At 35.4% G+C, this 22,422-nt stretch overlaps 1 protein-coding gene across 4 annotated transcripts in view; it reads left to right on the forward strand.

Moving 5' to 3' along the window:
- Positions 1 to 22,422, forward strand: part of CEP350 (centrosomal protein 350) — a 150,744-nt gene that overhangs the window by 33,162 nt on the left and 95,160 nt on the right. For 3 of the 4 annotated variants that reach the window (XM_045811424.2, XM_045811428.2, XM_045811426.2), the window contains exons 7-14: positions 3,477 to 3,590; positions 6,867 to 6,980; positions 10,770 to 10,916; positions 12,173 to 12,831; positions 13,577 to 13,698; positions 17,121 to 18,178; positions 19,872 to 20,022; positions 21,451 to 21,623. In XM_045811424.2, coding sequence (XP_045667380.2) covers positions 3,477 to 3,590; positions 6,867 to 6,980; positions 10,770 to 10,916; positions 12,173 to 12,831; positions 13,577 to 13,698; positions 17,121 to 18,178; positions 19,872 to 20,022; positions 21,451 to 21,623 — 2,538 coding nt within the window. The remainder of the gene's footprint in view (positions 1 to 3,476; positions 3,591 to 6,866; positions 6,981 to 10,769; positions 10,917 to 12,172; positions 12,832 to 13,576; positions 13,699 to 17,120; positions 18,179 to 19,871; positions 20,023 to 21,450; positions 21,624 to 22,422) is intronic. The other variant, XM_045811427.2, reaches the window with a different exon arrangement.

The raw sequence follows: 22,422 nt of genomic DNA on the forward strand, positions 1-22,422 counted from the left end.
AGAATACTGAAAACTTGCTCTGTTAGCCAGGATTGGTCTAATGTATTATTAATTAAATTATTTCATATCCTTCTACTCATTTGTGTACCATGTAGTAATTGTCCACACTGTTAACAGAGCAAATAGCAAATGGTGGGGTCAAAATGGTCTTGTTAGTTCTGTGATAGTGATTATCCAAAACTTCTGCTATACTGTCAGATCATTAAATGAAGATTATACATTTAAGGTGTATTTATTCTAGAAATCAAAGTTCTGAAATTCCAAAAGTTATTCCACCTAAGGCAAGTTAAGATGGTCAACTTAAATCTGTATTTAATAATTTAAATCTGTATTTAATAATTTACAAAAATCTAAAAATTAAAAACAGAACAAAACAAAACACAACGCTAAGAACTGGAGTAAAAATCTTAAAATCTTAACTTCCTTTGAGTTGGTGACTGGATTTCCCATATACCTTTGACTTCTTTATTTTTTAACCTGTTAGTTTTCGTATTAAAATATTTTACAAATAGAATTTTTGGGTGGCTAATTTATGAAATGTAGCATACGTTTGAGAAATCATAACAATATAGTTTCCGATGTCCCAAGCAATGGATTTGCTTTTTCCAACATTGAAAAACTACTTTTTGTCAACTTTTTGGCAGTGTAAATTAAAAGGATCTTAATATGCTGTATTCTAAAGTGACATTTTAATTTTTCTTGTTCACATACGTAATAAATTCACTTGGTTCACAATTCAAAAGACAAAAAGGGTATACCTTGAAAAGCTCTTGTGCTCCAACTACCTGGTTCCCTTTCTGGAGATTACTTGTGTTAACAATTTATATATCCTTCCAGAGATAATTTTTGCATACACAGAGAGTGTGTGTGTTTATTTTCTTTCTTTTTTTATACCGTTGTTAGTATACTAAGCTTATTCTAAACTTTGGTTTTTCGTGTATGTTTTTTCTTTCTTTAAAGACACAGGAAGTGTTCTATGATTCTGCTTTAAAATTTGAAGTACTGAACACAAACAATGTTTATGTGATTTTTGTTTTATTCTTAGTTGTTTGCATGCATTTTTCTTCCTGGTGTAAATGCCCATGAAGTTTAAGACCTTATATTGGTCATCCTTATTTTATTTCAGAGCCTAGTACAATGTCTTGAACATAAATGCACAGTAAATTTTTTATTCTAGTCAATGAATTCAGCTAGTAAGAAAAAAGGGGACAAAGAATGAAAATATAGTAGTCCTCCCTATCCTTGGGGGATATATTCCAAGACCCCCAGTGGATCCTGAAACTGGACAGTACTGAACCCTATAAATACTACTTTTTTCCTATACGTACATGCCTGTGATAAAGTTCAGTTTATAAATTAGATACAGTTAACAGTAATAATGGAACAATTATAACAATATACTAAAATAAAAGTTATGTACTGTCCTCAGCTTCCTTGTGATGCTGTGAGATGATGGTGAACCTGTTGTGAGGAGATGAAGTGAGTGACGTGAGCCCTGTGACATAGCGTTAGGCTACTACTCTTGGCCTTCTGACAAGGCAAGGATCACCTGATTCTGCACCAGGGTTGACAGAGGGTCATGGAAATTGCGGAAAGTGTAAAGGGGGGACTACTCTAAAATTGGGGGACAGAAAAAAAAAACTGTTGTAGATATTGAAACCTTCTTCAAGTTAATTTATAAGTAAAGATGCAAATATAAAGAAAGGCTCCCATAGAGATAAATGTTTCCTTAAGAGGAGAGGAGAAAAAAATGGTAAGAGTTGAATATAGAGACATGAGTTAGGGGTGATGGTGACGGTGATGAGAAGTTGAGAGAGAGAGAGATTGGCATGGGATTGCCACACTTTCTTATTACAGACTATAGCTTGCAACAGACTGGACACTACATTTATAAAATTTTTCTTTGTATAGGCATGATGACGTGCCCCTCGCCGCAAATGTCAGGTGAAATTAAGCTTTATGCTATTGTGCCTAAGAGCTGAATAGATTGATTTCTATTAGATATGTAATTAATTTAGTACATTTTATTTAACACTTCTGGAGTGCTTTTACCCATTTCTGACTCCAGTCTATTCTTTACATTGATTTAATTTTACAAATATTTATTGGCTGCCAGTTGTTTGGTAAGTTGAGCCCATCTGAAAATATAAATCTTTATACTACTCTAGTTATCATCCATATTCATTATTTTATTATTTTGTAAAATAACATTCCAAGTTTAGTGTATTTCTTAAAGAGTAGAGATAAATTCAAAGTAAGAAATCAGAATATTAATCCCTAGGAAATAGCACATATCTTATGTTTGTTGAGAAGTTGAACAAATATGCTTTCAAGACCTGTTTTCCACACTTTGCGTGCATTTTGCTTGTGTAGATAGCAGCTTGTCTGCTTGTTAAGCCATAGGCAAAATTGGACAGATAGTAGCAATTAATGCCTGTCTTCAAAGAAAGAAGATTTAGTGTTGTCTCTTTCTTAGTCCTGAGAAGAGTAGTTCTGTCCCTGAAATCCATAATTTATGAATGACATTCACTTATCATTTAATTTACTGCTTCTCCATTTCTAGCCTTTTTGAACAAATGTAAATTGCTTCATCTCACTGAAGCTTACTTTTTCCAAACAGTATTTGTCAAGACATTATGTGGTAACTAATTATGCATCCTTCTTTAAAAAGCGTATAAAGCTAACAACACTTGTTATTAGGGAAACACAAATCAAAACCTCAGTGAGATACCATTCACAACCGCTAGGATCCTCTTATAAAAACAAGAGACAATAACAAGTGTTGATGAGGATGTAGAGAAATTGGAACCCTCATACATTGCTTAATAGAATATCAAATGGTGCAGCTCTTTTAGAAAATGGTTTGACAGTCCTCAAAAAGTTAAACATGGAGTTACCATATGACCCAGCAATTGCAATCGTAGGTATAATATACAAGAGAATTGAAGACATATGTTCACTGGAAAACTTGTACATGAATGTTCGTAGCAATGTTGTTAATACCAGCCAAAAAGTGGAAACATTTCAAGGGTCTATCACCTGATAAGTGGATAAACAGTGTTGGTATATTCATACAATGGAATATTATTCAGTAATAAAAAGGAAAAAAGCTTTGATACATGTTACACAGTCAGTGAAAACATTATGTTAAGTGAAAGAAGGCAGACACAAAAGGCCACGGATTGTATGATCCTATTTGAATGACCTGTCCAGAATATGTCAATCCATGAAGAAGGAAGGTAGATTTGTGGTTGCCAGGGAATAGAGAGAGTGATGGAGGAGTGGCTACTAATGGGTACAGGAAATTAGATAGTGGGGATAGGTCCATAACTTTGTGAATATACTAAAAACCATTGAACTGTATACTTTAAAAGAGTGAATTTTATAGTATGTTAATTATATCTCACTTAAAAAAGTATAACAGAATTTATAATGCAACTTTGATAAGAATGTTTTGTATTGTTGGTATGAATTAGGCTTCAATCCTTCAGAGACCAAGATTCGAACACCTGATGGGAAAGTGTGGCAGGAGGCTGACTTTCAAAACATGAGTAGAGAACTGTATCGAGACTTAGCACTTCACTTTGGAGGTGAGAATAGAGCTTTCTTAGATTTTGCATATTTTATCATGTATGCTATCTAACATAAAATTGTCACCAAACTAAAGATATTTTCCTTTTTTAACTGCATGGTATACGAAAATAGTTAAGCTTTCAGTCATAAGGCTCTCTTAGCCTCTAGGCTCTGCTCCAGGAGTAAAATTAGTATACATGTCTGATGAGACAGAAACTAGGCTATTTTTAACCTGAGGGACTTTCAAAGTCAGGCCTGTCTGATTTGAAGGAAACATAGCTGCGTGTGGTTGAAGTTTATTTCTAATAGACCTCTGAGATCTTTGAGATGGTCAGTAACTTGGCAGGCAGCAGATAAGATGATAGGAACATGAGAGCCAAATGCAGAAAGAAAAACATTATAGGAAGGGAATACATTTACAGAATTGGAAAGAGGAGGGACTTAGGAAAGATTGGAAGAGGGAAATAGGAAGGTCATATAATAACGTTTCTAGTTATTGAACACTTGATGTGATTGGGGGCAAGGTGCTGCATTCTTAGACTTAGGTATTTTTTTTTATAGTTGTGGAAATGGAGGCTTACAGAGTAATTTTCCCAAGGTTGTATAAGGTAGTTGAGAATTGAAGCCAAGATTCAAAGCCAACTCTGTCTGACTCTAAAGCCTGAGATTTTTCTACTGAGCCACCATAGAGATTTTACTAGTAAATTTTCTGGTATTAAGTGTCCAGTCCAGTTTTCCTACTATTATTATTGGAACACTGTATTTAGAATTTTTTTCCTCAGGTGGAAAGGGAGTAGTTAAGAGCAAAGATTTTAGAATCAGCTTACAAGTTGAGTCAGATTCTAGCTCTGTACCACCAGTGTTACATAACCCCTCTTCCTTGATTTTCTAGGGATAATAACAATATACCTTCATAGGTCAGTATCTTTACAGACTATTAGAATGATGTGCACCAAAGAATTCTTTAAGAGGTCTGTTAAGACTGCCTTCTCAGGGTGCCTGGGTGGCTCATTCAATTAAGCGTCCACCTTTTGATCTTAGCTCAGGTCATGATCTCAGAGTCGTGAGTTCGAGCCCCACTTTGGGCTCCGTGCTTGGCGTGGAACCTGCTTAAAAAAAAAAAAAGACTGCCTTCTCGCTATAATGGTTGAACTCTGTCTTTTTGGCTAGGACTGACCCATTTACTTGTGTTTTAGATTGCATTTACTTTTGTGTATTTAAGGACATTACTTTGTCCTTATTTCCTTTCTTTGCGTCATCAAGTTTTCCTTCTCTACAAGGTCATGCCCATCAACACACTGTTTGATGACGTGCTGTTATCTCAGCCATCATAAAAGAACCCCTCTTTTGGCCCTGCTCTCTTCAGTTACTGCCTTGTTTCTCTCCTATTTACAGCACAGCTTCAAAAAGTTGCCTTATACTCATTGTCTCCAGGTTTTTTCTTCCCTTTTACTCTTGAATCTTTTCTATTTGGTTTTTGCTCCAGCTTCTCTGTGGACTGCTAATTTTAGGGTCATCAGTGACTTCCACATTGGTAAATCCAGTGTTTAATTTTCAGTTGTCATCTTGATCTTTCTGCAACATTAGACATAATCAGTTACTTCTTTCTTGAAACTTTTTACTTGACATCTAAAATACCTTAAATGTTTGGTTTTCCTTCTGAGTCTGGGTGCTGCTTTTCAGTTGTTGGGTTTTTTTTTTTCCCCCTAATCGATTCCCTGATATCTAAACATAGCCACGCCCTGGTCTCAGTACCTAGATCTATCCTTTTTTTCCCCTCTTTTCTTTTCTCTTCCTCTCTCTCTTTTTCTTTTTTCTTTTTCTTCTTCTTCTCCTTCTACTACTGCTACTACTCCTACTACTTATTACATACACACTAGGCAAGCTCATCTAGTCTCAGGGTTTAAATATTTTCTGTTGCCGATGATTCCCAAATATACGTCTCTAGCCTAGACTTCTCTGAACTTAGAGTTGTGTCCAGCTGCTAACTCCACATCTCCCTTTGGATGTATAATGGGTTTCTCAATATATCCAAAATGGAGCTAGCTAACTAAATGAGGTCATGATATACCCCTTAAACCTTCACCTCTCGTAGTCCCTCCATCCTATCTTTCTTCTTGTTCAGGCCCCAAATCTTTTTTTTTGTTAATTTAAATTCAATTAATTAACATATAATGTATTATTTGTTTCAGGGGTATAGACCTCAAATCTTAAGTTGTCCTTGACTCTCATATTTTTCTCAGACCTTATATTTCATATTGCCCAAAATATATCTAAAAATATAAACACTTTCCCACCTTTGTCACTGCTCCATAGGTCTAAGCCACCATGAGTCTCTTGTGTGATTATTGCAGTGGCCTTCTCACTGGTCTTCTGCTTCTTCTAATGCATCTGTTCTCATCACAGCTGCTAGAGTAAGCTTGTTAAAATTTAATTTAGGTCATATCACTCCCTTTCCCCCAAACTTCCAAAAACCTCTCAATCTCATTCTTAGGTAAAACCTGCAGTTCTTACGATGACTCGTAAAGCCCAACATGATCTGGCCCTCAGTTATGTCTCAGACTCTAGTTCTTTCTACTTTTCTCTTTGTTCATTTCACTCACACTGGCCAGCTTGCTGTTTCTCAGAGGTTCCTGCTTTAGGGCCTTTGACTCACACTTCCACTTTGCCCAGAATGCAGAGCTCTATATGTATTTTAAGTTTATAGTTCTTCAGATCTGTAATTGAGTTTGATGTTTCAAGTTTATATGTATAGCTAGTCTATTCCCCTAGATTGGAATTTAAAAAATTAGTGACTAGTAATTTATATGTGAAATACCTTGACATTATTTGGGAATATTATATTGAGTATTTTATAAAGTTTATTCTAGAAGTTCATGAATATCTCGGTTTTTTACATAGGAATTTTTAAGTGAAATAGGAATCTGTGAAAGTGCTCACCTGTGAGATTCTATAGATGATATGACCCTGGCTTGGAAAGCATTATTTTTATAGCTTCTTCCAGTTTGTGAAAGTGAGGTAAATTTCTCGAGGGTTTTCTGAAAACAAAACAAAACAAAAATGAAAAACAAAAAATAATTAGAACCTAACAGTGGGGGTAGTGGTAATCTTTAGACCTTTCCTTATGAGGAGTTGGCATTGATAGCTTATGGGTCACAGAAATAGCCTCAGCAAAGGGTTTTTTTCTCTCTACCTGAATCATATACTTTATACTGATTTTTCATACTGGGGAGAGGATGCGTGGGTGGGTAGGAATCATTATAATATTTACTATGAGAGTTTCTGCTTTTCAGATGATATCTCTATGAAAGAGAAACCTGCTGAAAAAAGTAAAGAGAAGAAAGCGGTCAAGCCGGTACGAAAAGTCCAAAAGGTAACACAATTATCAAGTCCAGAAGGCAAAACAGGTTAGTTTTGTCAATATCATGTCCACCCTAAAATTACATAATACTGAAATGGCATTCTATATGGAAATAAATGTTTGTTAAGCAAATGGCACATAGAAAAATTCAGTACATTTTCCGTATCATCATTTTGTATACGTGTTTTATTGAGGTATAACTGACACAGAATAAGATGCACATAGTTAGAATGTTAGTTTGATGACTTTTCATATCTGTATATACTCATGAAACCTTATGTTCACCATAATACTGAACACATCACTCCCCCCACATTTTTATATCATTATTTTTAATAGAAATTAACTAGGATGCCTGGGTGGCTCAGTTGGTTAAGGGTCTGCTTTCGGCTTAGGTCATGATCCCAGGGTCCTGGGATCGAATCCCACATCAGGCTCCTTGCTCAGCAGGGAGCCTGCTTCTCCCTCTCCCTCTGCCTGCCACTACCCCTGCTTGTGCTCAGTCTTTCTCTCTTTCTGACAAATAAATAAATAAAATCTTTAAAAAAGAAATGAACTAGACTAAAGATAATGATTTTTATGTAGTGAACTTTTATATATAAAGGGATTGCTTATAACTGTCACTCAGTCCCTTCACTTATTCTCATAAGAGAATAAGTGTTGCATAAGAAAAGCATGGCAGCCCATACCAATAGTGGTCAGGCCAGACTCTAAATAGATCAGGACAGGGAAAATGAAAATTCCCTAGTTTTATAGTGATTAACACTTCAGGCCCAATTCAGGTTGCCTGGATTTATAGCCTAGTTCTGTCATGTCTAGCTTTGTTCCTTTGGTGAGTAAGTTAATTTTTGTGTCTCTTTGTTTCTCCATATGTAAAATGGGAAAGCAGTAGTACTTCTCTTACAGGGTTGTTGTGAAAACTAAAATAGTTAATACCTAAAGGAACTCAGTATTTGACACATGGTAAGCACTCAAATGTTAGATATGATTCCATTAATAGTAATATTATTTCTGGCTATCCTGAAAATGGTTATTTAGCTGTCCTATTCATGTTAGTGGGTAATTTGGGGTGAGAGAGTGGAGGAAGTTCGGAATTTGTCACTTTTATTTTGGAGACATTCAGAATCAGTCATTCTTACATTTGTTCATTATGGAGCTATTTGTGAGCACTTGCTCTGTGTGAGGCACCTGCTGTACTAAGTTTAGGCAATACAGTGGTAATACATGGCCCCTGCCTTCTTGGAACTTACAGTCTTGTCAGGAGAACAGCATTAAAATGTGATGAATGTATCATAGGGACTCTACAAGGTCTTATGGGAGCATGGAGCAGGAGTGAGGGGGCACTGGTTTTTAATCAGGTACTTGTTTTTCTGGTCATAGACTAATCTATAGAATATCAAATAACTTATTTTGTGACACTCATTGTTAACTCTAGATGTCAGAATGACCTGGCTGTATACAAATAAAAAATAAAGAATAAAATTAAAAAAAAAAAAGATTTTGGGGCGCCTGGGTGGCGCAGCGGTGAAGCGTCTGCCTTCGGCTCAGGACGTGATCCCAGCGTTATGGGATCAAGCCCCACATCAGGCTCCTCCACTATGAGCCTGCTTCTTCCTCTCCCACTCCCCCTGCTTGTGTTCCCTCTCTCGCTGGCTGTCTCTATCTCTGTCGAATAAATAAATAAAATCTTTAAAAAAAAAAAAAAGATTTTATTTATTTATTTGAGAGAAAGAGAGAGGGAGAGAGCACGAGCTGGAGGGAGGGGCAAAGCAGGGAGAGAGAAAAGCAGACTTCTTGCTGAGCAGGGAGCCCAACGTGGGGCTCGATCCCAGGACCCTGAGATCATGACCTGAACCAACAGCAGAAGCTTAACTGACTGAGTCACCCAGGTGCCCCCCAAAATAAAATTTTATAAGAACATGAATTATTGGAATATAAACTAATTTTTACAAGATGAAAATATGACAAAGTGTTATTTTTCATGTGGTATTATCTGATATTCTTGCCAGGGGCATAGTTCGAAATGAAGCATTGAGACAACTATAACTTGTAAATACTGATCTTGGATTGTATTTATCGAGTTTTGTGGTAGGCTAATTCCCATGTATACACTGTGCAGTGACTGAGAGACAGAGTCATTAAATGTGCTAACACTGTATTAGTAGTTTATCTATACTTAAAGTCCTCTTTTTCTACCAATGAGTGCATGAGACTATTCCAGAAAGCCAGAATTTAGAAATAACCACACAGCATATTCAGAAACCAGCATTTATAAATAACTACCCAGTATATTCATGGTTGCTTGCTTTTGATTTGGAAAATTAAGCTGAAATCGAGGAGAAGCCTGTTCTCTCATTTTGCTTAAGAACATAAAGTTTCTTTTTCTTTTTAATAATTTTTATTTTGTTATATTAGTCACCATACAGTAGAACATAAAGTTTCTTATAAATAGATTCAGCAATAGACTTAAAGCCATTTAAATATTTTAGATAGATCATTTAAGGTTAATAACAAGGTGCAAAAACAAAGTAAATAGCACACACAGATTTATAATTCATGTTTCTTCATACTGGATGTTTTCATTAAAACTGTACTTTCACTTAAACTTTTAAATTGAAGCCTTTTTATTATTTTTAAAATTTTATTTATTTGAGAGGGAGAGAGAGAGCACACAAGCAGAGAGGAGAGAGAGGGGGAGAAGCAGACTCCCTGCTGAGCAGAGAGCCCGATGTGGGACTCGATCCCAGGGCCCTGGGATCATGACCTGAGCAAAGTCAGACGCTTAACAGACTGAGCCACCCAGGCATCCACCCAAATTGAAACCTTTTTAAAAGAACTCTAAATAGGATGTCTTTTATTATAAATACAATAAAACAGCATCACAGAAAGCTTGAAAAATGGAAGAAAACAGAGAAAGCCACTATCCTCACGTAAAGTACTAGTATTTTGTTATTTCCTTACAGTAGTTTTAAAATCACAATAGTAGATGATCGTAATCATTGCATTCATAACATTTTATCTTTTTCTCTTAGCATCTTACCACAAGAACATTTCTCTAATTTCTTATGGAAATTATAATTTAAAACAGCCACACAGTACTCTACCTGTGTTGGAGTATGATGGTCTAATTTTAATTTTTTTACAATCTGAAAGTAGTAAATGAATAATTTGTCTCTTATCAACAGCTATATTTATTGGACCCTACTTTTATTTTTATGAACTTTCATAATGAGGGTAATTTAAAATGTTGATGATACTTGCTTTTTGAGTATCATTGTTTTATACATAAAAGGATAATGTGTAGTTCTGGTACATATCTATAAAATATATTGGGAAATTCCCTATAATACTATCCCTTTCAAAGGTAATCACTGTTAACTGTTAGATGTTTCTTCAGATTTTTTTCCTATGCTTAGATTAAGTCATTTGTTCATTCAGCAGACATACATTTTACAGTGTGCCAGGTACTGTTGGTAAACCAAACCCTTACTATAATTAAGACATATTTTTGTTCTGTGCCCAAACTGTTGGATTCAGTGTTCTACTTGAGGTTTTGGGAATCGTTAATATTTGGTACTTAACTTTCAGAGCATTTTACACTTATTTGAGATGTGTGGATAAATCAAGATTTAAACAAACTGCTGTTTGATTTTTGGGACATTGTGTTAAAAATTATCTTGTAAACCTTTTGACTTTGGCATACGATAAGCATAAGATTAATTACAAAACCTGTATGGTTGACTAGATATACTTGTTAGAGATAAATTTGAAGTTTTAAATTCAACCCAATATGTGTGTATATATATATATATATATATATATATATATATTTTAGGTAGCAGTCGTCTGATAAGTACATCCTCTTGGCGAGATGGACAAAAATTAGTAAAGAAGATCCTGGGGCCTGCACCCAGAGTGGAGCAAAAAGAGCGAAGAACAGCATCAAGTGATAGAAGTGGAAGAGAAAGAACTACTAAGTCTGGTGAGTAATTAAATTATTAAATTGTTTCAGTAATTAAAATTGTTGAGAAGAACAATTAAAAATTGCTTGTGTAAGTACTTAGAGGAGGTGAAAGTACTCTTTTGAGAATGCTTTAAGAATTTGGTTTGTAATTGTGAATGTAGCTCATAAAAGAAGAAATGTTCTATTGGGCTTGTCTATGGATAATTTCCATATATAGATGTTATGGTGACTTTTATTAAGAGTTCTGTTTGTTATATTAATTATATTTAGCTGTCATGTGAATAGAAAAGCATCATTTAATTAGATTTTATTAGACTTTTAGAGACCTTAAGGGAATTAAGTCCAATCTGTCTTACCCCTCTATACACAACACAGGCACCCATTCACAATGTTGGGGTTTTTTATTTGACAGATTAGGAAGCAGGACCCAAGAGAGAAGTGCTTTTTCTCAAGGGTGTGTACATTAACTGGGTGGCAAAATTCTATCTAGGGTCTTACAACTCTTTGGTTTGACCCTCAAGTGCATTGCTTTTCTCTTTTTGAAGTGTTTTAAGTGCTCTTTGAAATAACTACTTACTTTTTTCATAAACACTAATTTTGGGAAATGAAATACAAATACCTATAGGCCAGCTTTCCTTTTCATTAACAATTTGCTTCAATTAATTTGAGCTTCTAGAATGGATTCAGTAAGAAATGCAATTACAACTATAATTAGGTATATATAGAAGTCAATATATACTTTGCATTTACTCCTCTTCACTATCCTCTAGCTTGTAAATAAATTCATATGCATTCTCAGTTTAAAATTAAGTCACATCAATGTTTAGATTATAAAATGATTGTTTTTCTATATACTTAATTTCTTGTCTGTTATTCATTGGAGAATTGTGGCAGCTTAACATTGTTGGTTTTTAAACATCTTTTTTAGGGGCTTAGGGATGGAGAGAGATAGTAACATTAAATATGCATGGGAGAGAAATAGTAACTCTCTATTAATAGTTAAATATTCACGTCAGCAATAAGATCTATCTTTACTTCAGAAATATTAAAAATGCATTTTTTAAATGCCAAGTATAGTTCTTTTTAAAGATTGAAATTATTCTTTTCTAAAAAAATGTTTTTCTTTCCTTCTCTAATATTCTTTAAACAATTTCATAGGATATTTAAATTTGAGTTTAAGATAAAGTGACATTCTCTGATTTTCTCCTCACTACAACAAATCTTAGGAATGAGTATAGGATTTTAATACATCACTAACAGTTCATACTTTGCAGGGGGTCATATTGGAAGAGCAGAATCTGATCCTAGATTGGATGTTTCACATAGACATCTTCCACGAAACTCAGAACGTTCGAGAAGTAGAGCTCGGTCTGAAAATAATACAAAGAAATTAGCTCCATCTCTTCCAGATAATAAGCAGGAGGAAAATACTACCTTAAATAAGGACTTTTTACCTCTTGAAATTCGTGGAATTCTTGACGACCTACAGCTGGATTCTGCAGTTCAGGCTGCAAGGCAAGAGACAGGAGAGTTACAGAATCAGAAGTCATCAGCACCAGTACAAGCTCCTAGGAGTCATAGCCCAGTAAAAAGAAAACCTGACAAAATAACAGCTAATGAAGATCCACCTGTTATTTCCAAAAAGCGCCACTACGACACAGATGAGGTACGACAGTACATTGTCAGACAGCAGGAGGAAAGGAAGAGGAAGCAAAATGAAGAGAAGAAGGCTCAAAAGGAGGCCACTGAGCAGAAGAACAAACGATTACAGGAGCTCTATCGGAAACAGAAAGAAGCCTTTACTAAAGTAAAAAACGTGCCCCCTTCTGAGCCGTCAGTAACTAGGCGACTGCAGGATACTTACTCCAAACTGCTGCTAGAAAAGACCTTGCTCGAGGAGCCGCCTCACCAACATGTTACACAAGAAACACAGGTAACGGTAGTGTCAAAAATGGAAAAGGAAGTCATTCGTGATCAGAAAAAGCTTATTTGCCATCATTCCTAATATTCAGGCATCTGCTCAGATAGTATTTGTTATAATGTTGACCTTTTCATGAAATTTATTGTATGTGAAGAGTAATTCGATAAACATGATTGAAAACAAGTGCTCAGTTAGCATTTCCTAGAGTGATTATTGCTGATCTCTGTTCATCTCATCATTGCTGTTCGTTACATCCTCGCCTAGTTTTCATTGTATTACTGAGCAGAAAGTTAGATTATATTAATAAAAGCCTATTTTTGTGATCTGTGCTGAAATTAGAGAATATCCTACTGTATGTAATAATTTAATGAGTATTGCTGTTGTTTTTAAGAATAATGTTGAGTATGTACCATGTCCCACAGACTGTTTCAAAGGTTTTATAGGCTAAAGCTTTAGTAAATCCTCATAACCCTGAGAAGGTAAATGCTACTAGTATTTCTAGGAGGTTTAGAAAACGTACTTACTTCAAATTATGCAGTTAGTATTAGTTGCCTTTCTTGGATTTCAGGTATAATTTTGCTGTTAATTGTAGTGGCTGCTTAAGATAAACTAAATCTGAACCGGTTTTATTTAAGAGAAAAAATCCCCACATTTCGTGATCTTTGTAAAGTTGAAGTGATTTAGTATTTGTCTTATATACTCCCTGAGTATATCTTTGTGATAGGAGTCACATAAATTCGATGTCCTTTTCTCCTAGACCAGACCAGGGTATCAGCCTTCCGGAGAATCTGACAAAGAAAACAAAGTACAGGAACGTCCCCTAAGTGCATCTTCCAGTAGTGACATGTCTCTGTCAGAACCTCCACAGCCTCTTGCAAGGTAAGAAGGGGAGAACGAAAGATGGTTAAGGTCCTTTTTTTCCATGAAATTTAGTATAGTGGTCTATGTGCAGTGAATTTTGTTGACTGACTTTCTGCATGAGCAAGAAGTTTATTTAGAAGTCAGTTGATAACTTCTGATGGGTACTTAAGCATGGTGTACAGCTATACATATGCATACCCTATTCCGTTGTTCAACGTTTCCCTGTCCTTTCATATCCAGTGTAAACTGACGTTGGAAGCACTCTTGTTTTCTCTGGACTAAACACACAGCAAAACTGTGTTGGATGAATGAATCACAGTAAAATTAATATTTTTAAATATTTGTGGTGAATAATTTTCAAAAGGCATGTTTGTATCTATTACTAATCAAAATTTCTTCATATGACTCATTCCAGTTTATCCATTGTACCTTTCAAAAGCTATATTTGGATATGCATGTGAACATATGAACAGGGACTAGGAACAAGGACTAGATTGCTGATCAAGGACTATTTTACCTTAAGCTTTCTTAAGAAAAATTTTTTTCTTGCTGTAATATATTGTTTGCAATGAAGTAAAAGTAACCTGTGTGTGGAATTTGAGGTGATTTTGAGTTGATATGGTTTTAAATACTTGAATCATTTCAGGGAGAGAAAGATTTTGAAACTCTTCTTTGAGAGCACACAAATAAAAATCAAATCACTTTCCAATAATGGGTTAATACAGATGGTCCTTTCACCCCATTCCACCCCCCCCCCACCCCGAAAGAATAAGAATACTGGTAAAGGTAGCTAACATTTATTGAGTACTTGTTAGTTTCCAGGCAGGGATCTAAGTACTTTGCGTATGTTATCTTATTTAATTCTTGTAATTTCTTTAGTTAGGTACTCTTGTTATTCCCATTTTACAGAAGAGGCAATTGAAGCCTTGAATTTTAACTTTCTAAGAGGTCAAAATATTAGTGGTAGAGAGGGATTTGAACTTAAGCAGTCTAATTCCAGAGACCTGTGCTTTTAACCACTCTACACACTGCCTCTCAGTAAGTTCCATATGATTTATTTAAGGTTGTAAATACCTGTCAAATTTTAAGCATAAATAAACTTTAAAAATTTTTTGAATTTGAATACCTTTAGGTAGGTGTACTCTCCAGATCATCTCAGTCCCATTATTATTGTCAGACATACTCTGCTAGCTTCCTGTCTTCTGTTTTACCTTTCCCTGAATTTCCTTCTAATTCTAAATAACTTATGCAGTCATAGAAACAAACCAAATGTAAAACAGATCTATTATTATTACCTTGCATGTGTTCCTTTCCTTTTCTTTTTAATATCAGATTTCTTTAACTTGTGATATATAATCTATGCCTCCACTTTTCCCTCTACCCATTTGTTAGGTTCCCATTTCTGTTAGTAGTTTCAACATATCTCAGTTACTTTATGCTTGGAAGCATGGCATTTCTTTTCCTTGCCCATGTCCCATGTTCTTCATTAGCTACCTGGGAGACTACAAATTATATATCTGACCTTGAAGACCTAGCTCAAAAGCCACTTTCCTTGGCTAGCCAAGTTTGTTTTCTATCCACACTCTATTGAACTTTTCCTATGTTTATATTAGTACTTATGACATTGTATTTTGACTACTGATTAGTCTCTCATCCCTGCTAGATCTTGAGAAACTAAAAGAGTAAGGATTAAGTCTTAACTGGATTAACTGGATTTTTTCTCCTTGTTCCTCTAGCATCAGCATAGAGCCTGGCACATAATTGGCATTCTAAATACTTGAATTTACAGATCTTGGATTTTTACTTAGCAATATCTTTTATATTTATAACTTCCTCCGTATTCCCCTTACTACGAGCTTAGTTTGAGCCTCACACTTTACATTTTGTGGCACAGAATCTATGCACTAGTCTTCCTTCATTCCATTTTCATAGCAGCCCTTCAGTACAAAAGACTACAATATAACTTCCAACCAAACCTTTCATGACACGCTTTCCAATTCTCTTATCACTCTGCTTACCCTCCTCCAGATGATTCTTTTGAATTTAATTGGTAAGACTTCACATTTATCCATACTAGTTTGGTCAAGATTGCAGCCTGTCCAAATCACTTTGAATCATAATTTGATAATTTGTTGGGTTAGCCATGCCTCCTAGCTTTCTGTCATCTGCAAATTTGATAAGCATATCTTTATGTCATCATCCAAAAATAATGGACAAGGGGCGCCTGGGTGGCTCAGTCGGTTAAGCGGTTGCCCTCGGCTCAGGTCATGATCCCAGGGTCCTGGGATCGAGTCCCACATCGGGCTCTCTGCTCAGCAGGGAGCCTGCTTCTCCTCTGCCTGCCGCTCCCTGTTCTTGTGTGCTCTTGCTCTCTTGCTCTCTCTCCGTGAAATAAACAAAAATAATGGACAAGACCAAGGACAAAATCTCATGCTGTTTTTTCATAAGCATCTACTTAATAGTTAACATTGACCTTTCATGTTTTTATAATATCCCTTAATATACAGGGTGTCCATGTGCTGGAAACATACGTTATTTATAAAATGTCATCTGGGATATCTTTATTCTGTTTTTAGACTTTATGGACACCCTACTCCGTATTGTATATTTATAACTGGTATTCATAGTTTTGCATTGGTACTCATTGATGTTCATTAATTTTTTTAAATTGAGATTGTAATAATCTTATTTCTTCAGTATGTACAGTGTTAAACATAAACATTTATTAAATATTTGTTGACTAGAATAATGAATATCATGCCTATGTTAATATTTAACAATCTTAAGCATTTCTCTTTTATGTAACATTATTTTTATTTATTTATTTATTTTATTTTAAAGATTTTTATTAGAGCAAGCATGAGGGAGAAGAGCACAAGCAGGGGGAGGGGCAGAGAGAGGAGATAGAAGCAGGCTCGCTACTGAGGAGGGAGCCCGATGTGGGTCTCGAATCCAGGACCCTGGGATCATGACCTGAGCCAAAGGCAGACGCTTAACTGACTGAGCCACCAGGCACCCCTTTATAACATTATTTTTAAAGGAACAGGTAGAGCCAATGTTGTAAAGAATTTTGTTCACAGAGTTTTAAAGATTATGAAGCCTTCTCTTTAATTAATAGTTTAAAAGTATGTTAGTTGAAGAAAGCAGTTTGCATGATATTTGCATGATAATATTCCATTTTTATGAAAATAACAATGCCAAAACACATCACAAACAGAAAAATGTTTGGAAAGTTATAATTCTAAATGAAATATTAGTAGTGCCGCTTTCTCATTGTTTAGCTATGAGTGATCTTTATCTTTTTTATCCTCTTTTCCTGTCCTTTTTTCCCTGATGGTGAGTGTGCATTACTCTTATGAGAAAAAAAAAAAGTTAAAAAAAACTGGTGACTTAGTCATAAGTTACTGTGTTAACTAACATACTATGACTTTCATTTCCAGAAGGGACTTGATGGAACCTACATGGATGCAGCCTGACAGATTGAGCCCACGAGTCCAGAATTCTCAACCACAGCCTTTTGTTGGAACAGCTGGAAATTTGCTTTCCCATCTCTTGAGTCTAGAGCATGTAGGAGTTTTGCATAAGGATTTTGAATCTATTTTACCAACCAGAAAGAATCATACTATGGCCTCAGGGCCATTAACTTTTACACCTCAACCATATCTGACCTCACCAGCTGCTCATCCAGATGCCTTGTTAAAGCCTGGTGCCAGCCAATATAAGAGTAAACTGGATCGTATTGAAGCCTTGAAAGCAACAGCTGCTTCTTTGTCCAGCAGGATTGAAAGTGAAGCCAAGAAATTAGCTGGGGCTAATATAAACTATGGGTCAGTATGGAACGCCGAGTATGATGTACAGCAAACACCCCAAGAAGAGGGATCGTGGACCAAGGCTATAAGTCCACCTGTGAAAGAGGATACTGAAGATGTTTTCTCCGCCCGAATTCAAAAGATGATGGGAACCTGTGTATCTCATGCAACTTTTGATGATGATCTTCCTGGTGTAGGCAACCTCAGTGAATTTAAAAAGCTTCCTGAGATGATAAGACCTCATAGTGCCATATCAAGGTTCAGAATGAGGTCCCCTGGTCCCAAACCAGAAGGGCTCCTGGCACAGTTGTGTAAGAGGCAGACTGACTCTTCTAGCTCTGATATGCAAGCGTCTCAAGACAAAGCCAAATTGTCTCTTGGTTCCAGCACAGATTCAGTTAGTGAAGGTCCTCTTCTTAGTGAGGGCAGTCTCTCTGAAGAAGAGGGAGGCCAAGATGGACAGCCCCCACTGAAGGTAGCAGAAATCTTAAAGGAAAAGGAATTTTGTGCTGGAGAAAGAAATGGTTATGAACCCATCAAAGAGTTTCAGAAGGAAGCTGAAAAATTCTTGCCACTTTTTGGGCACATAGGTGGTACACAAAGCAAAGGACCATGGGAAGAATTGGCAAAGGGAAGTCCACATAGTGTCATTAATATTTTTACAAAGTCATATCAGTTGTATGGAAAAGGTGAGAAAAATAAGTAAGCCTTGTGCTGTTTGTATGTTATTTTAAGATAAATCATTTAATAATTCTGTACAAGATAATACTTAAGTACAAATTTTCATTTGTTCATTTATGAGGATAATAGAGACTTATTATCTAAATTAATATAAATTATCTGTAAGCTTCAACTAAAGTATTGCAATTTCATTATTTAAATTTCATTTTTTCATTGTTACTGTCATGAACCAATAATTGATTAGTAGTTGTAGAAATTTTGGTCTAATTTAGAGAAATTCATTTGTGGTGTTCGAGATAGGTATGTACCAAGTGTATGCTAGACTTTCTGTGACCATAGTTATGTGTTTAGATAGAAAATAAGTATATTAATACAGAGATTTGTGAGTCATTGGGAACATAGTGGTCAAGAATTGAGAGGGGCAACTCTAGTAACATTCTAATATGAAAACTATTACTGCTTGTCAAAACTAATTTTAAAAATAGACTTTGCTCTTGATCTTGGGGTTGTGAGTTTGAGCCCCACATTGGGTTTAGAGATCACAAATAAAACTGAAAAAAAAGTAGACTTTGAACAGAAATGTAGCTACATATATTTGGGTCATAAAACAACTGATTTCTAAAGTTTCTTTCTTACCTCTGGAATCCTGCAACACAATTTTCCTTTTCTATGATAAGCACAATTCCTTCAAGTCCCTTTCTCTTTTCTTCCTACTCTAGGTGGATTCTACCCATTTTATGCTAACCTAACTTTAGAATTTCCAGGTTAGAGAATGAGGCTGAGCCTTAAGTCAGTTATCAATATGCTGTGGTTTTTTATTTCCATTCTACATAGTAAACAACTTACTTGATAAATGAATTGATTTCATCTGTTCATCTTATGCCTAACTGGGTATCACGGTGCATTTTCCTAGAATTTGTATTTAGCTACTTTGTTACGATCTTGTGCAGACCTATACATGCTGTCGATCTCTTTTGTTAACACTTATTCCTATAGGTGGTAATTTTAAAGTTTTTTTGATGAAAGCAAAGTGCTTTTAAATCATCCTCTTTTTTTTTTTTTTTTTTTTTTTTAGATTTTATTTATTTATTTGAGAGAGAGTTAGGGAGAAAAAGCATGAGGTGGGAGGAGAGGGAGAAGCACGCTCCCGCCGTGCAGGGAGCCTGATGTGGGGCTATATCCCAGGACCCTGGGACCATGACCTGAGCCGAAGGCAGATACCTAACCGACTGAGCCACCCAGGCGCCCCTTAACATCCTCTTTTTTTTTTTTTTTTTCCAGGAGAATTGTGTTTTTTCTTAAATCCTATTAGATTTTCATTAAGATTTTATGATTATACTGAAATACTTTGAGTTGAAATGATATGTTATCTAGGATTTGCTTCAAAATAGAACTGGGAGGGGAATGAGAAATGAGGAGAATAGGAACTTTAATTGAAACTAGAAGGTCATGTGTCGATAATTGTTAAAAGCAGGGTGATGGATACCTTGGTTTCATTATGCTATTTTCTCTACTTGTATGTTTGAAAATTCCCTAATAAAAAGTTAAAAATAAATTGTTAGATATAAAGGTAGATTGAAAAGCACTAATAAAGCAAACTAAAATGTTCCTAAATCCATGTTTTAGTCTGCATGTTGTGGAATGCTTGGCTTGTAGTTTAATTTTTGTTTTAAAGCACATTTCAATAACTACTTTTGGCAGGATTTGAAGACAGGTTGGAAAGAGGAACCTCAGCATCGCGGCCTTTAAATGCCGTCACAACCCCTCTAAGCAGTGTTTCGTATGAAGATGATTTTGTCTCCTCTCCAGGGAGTGGGACTTTGACAGAAGGAAAATCAGCTCTCGATCCTAAGTAAGAATATGTTGACAATATGGGATAAAATCCAAAGAGAGAGAAAAATTTACAAATGAGAACTGTGGTGTGACTATGAATCAGTTTTGTTTGTTTAAAGATACACGTAGAGGCTGCATAGCATAGAGCTTATTAAGAGCATGGGCTCTGGATCCAGACTGTCTGGGTTTAAATCCTGGCTCTCCTGATATTGTTTGTCTTCGGGCATATTACTTAACCCCCGTGCTTCAGTTTCCTTCTCTGTAAAATGGGGAAAATAATCATGCCTGCCTCATAGAGTGTTAAGAATATTCGTTGAAAAACAAAGTACTCAGAACAGGGCCTGGCACACAATAAGCAGAATATACATTGTTAAGTCCATCTGAGAATCCCTAGTAGAGGATGGTATTGGGAAACTCTCCCATGGTATACTAATACAAGTAGATTAAGTAATGGTTTTCGGTGATAGAATCGAGGATGACCAGATAGATCCTTGACTCCATGACCCCAAGTAAATCAATACATTTTTTTTTTCTAATTGGGAGAACATCTAAACTTTTGCAAGACTTTAAAAATAACATTATTACAGTATTAGTATTTACTGGACACAATGTGCAAGGCACTGAGAGAACTGAGGGGACTTTGCTTTCATAAGCTCCTTCTTATAGTAGCCTGATGTGGTAGGTATTTTTGTTACTGTTCCTGCTTCAGAGAGGAAACTGAAGCATCCAGGTTATGTTACTTGTACAAAGTCATACAGTAAGTGAATCAGACTTTGCCAGAGAGAATTTCCTCCCTAAATTTTGTTACCATATAAAGTAATCTGTAATTACCCACATTTGATATAATTTTCTTCACAAATTACAAATTATAATCCATATAAAATTATTGGGTGATCTTTTAAAAATTAGTTCTATCTGGTTAGACTTATGAAAATAGTATTACTAAAATTAAAGTGGGCAAAGTATAGTTTTAAATTTTGAAATCTTAAAGAAAAGATTAAATTTTTAAATAAAAATTTGCAACAATTTAATTGTGGTAACATTTAATATCACCAATCAAAATGATTTATTGCATTTTATTTCTAGGTTGAAGAACATATTATTGGGAGGAAAATAATTATATGAAATGATGTATTTGAATGGAAATTGAGGCCACGTTTTCCAGTATCCAACATTATAATTTTTCTTTTACGTGTTTGAATTATCCATTTTTTATTGATTTTACTTCAGTAAACAACTCCCTTAGATTTTTCTCAATAATAAATTGAACCATAGGGAACAATCCAAGCTTATGGCAGTAAGAAAACAAAAAAGAAAAGTGGAAGGCATCTTCGATTATAGTTATATTCTCCTTGTGATTAAATAGATTTTAAAACATTCGTAGTTTTAGCTGTGCTTTAAGGCTTTTTATTTCATTCTTTAACCACTATTGCTTGTTCTTTGACAGTATGGGTGGTAGCAATTTGGGCATTCAGGAGGACCATTCCAGCAGAAGGTCTGCCTACGATCTGTCCTCTGTGGATGTTACCTCCCAGCATTCATCAGGGGCCCAGTCTGCTGCATCGTCTCGTTCATCTACTTCTTCTAAAGGGAAGAAAGGAAAAAAAGAAAAGATAGAATGTAAGTGGAATTCTACGTGGTGACTTTTTCTCTTACTAATTATTTTGTGGTAGTGATCTAAAGTTATAATTTGATTCCATAAGAAGTTAGATGAATTTCTTTATGATAAAATGTGATTAGTTTTCATACTTATTTATCATTACAACAATACCTTTTTGATATGTAACAGTATAAATCCTTTGCTTAATACAAAAGGAATACATTTGCAATGATAAAAAATTAAGGATTATGGGGCGCCTGGGTAGCGCAGTTGTTAGGCGTCTGCCTTCGGCTCAGGGCGTGATCCCAGCGTTCCGAGATCGAGTCCCACATCGGGCTCCTCCGCTGGGAGCCTGCTTCTTCCTCTCCCACTCCCCTGCTGTGTTCCCTCTCTCTCTGGCTGTCTCTCTGTCACATAAATAAAATCTTTAAAAAAAAAAATTAAGGATTATAGATAAACAATTGTAAAGGAAGTATAAGTCCCCATTGATCCTTCTGCTCAGAGATAACTACTATTAACATTTTTGGTGCCTGTTTCTCCAATTTTATGCATAAAACTATGTACACATATACACCCCTTTATTTAAAAAACAGAAATGAAATCATTTAATTTTGCAACTGCTTTTAAAAAAACTTGTACAGTATATCCTGCATATCTTAAGTATAATTAAAAGTACTCAAATTTCCTTATTTCTGAAATAAAGATGATATCAATAAATGGTATCAGATACTTCATATGGTAATTTTGGAAGCTTATGTAAAATTAACAGATATAATGTATACATCCCAGTACTTGGCCACAGTAGCTGGCCTTTGGCAC

This window comes from Ursus americanus, chromosome 2 (assembly GCF_024610735.1).
Source record: "Ursus americanus isolate L20-20 chromosome 2, mUrsAme1.1.p, whole genome shotgun sequence".
Lineage (NCBI taxonomy): Eukaryota > Metazoa > Chordata > Mammalia > Carnivora > Ursidae > Ursus > Ursus americanus.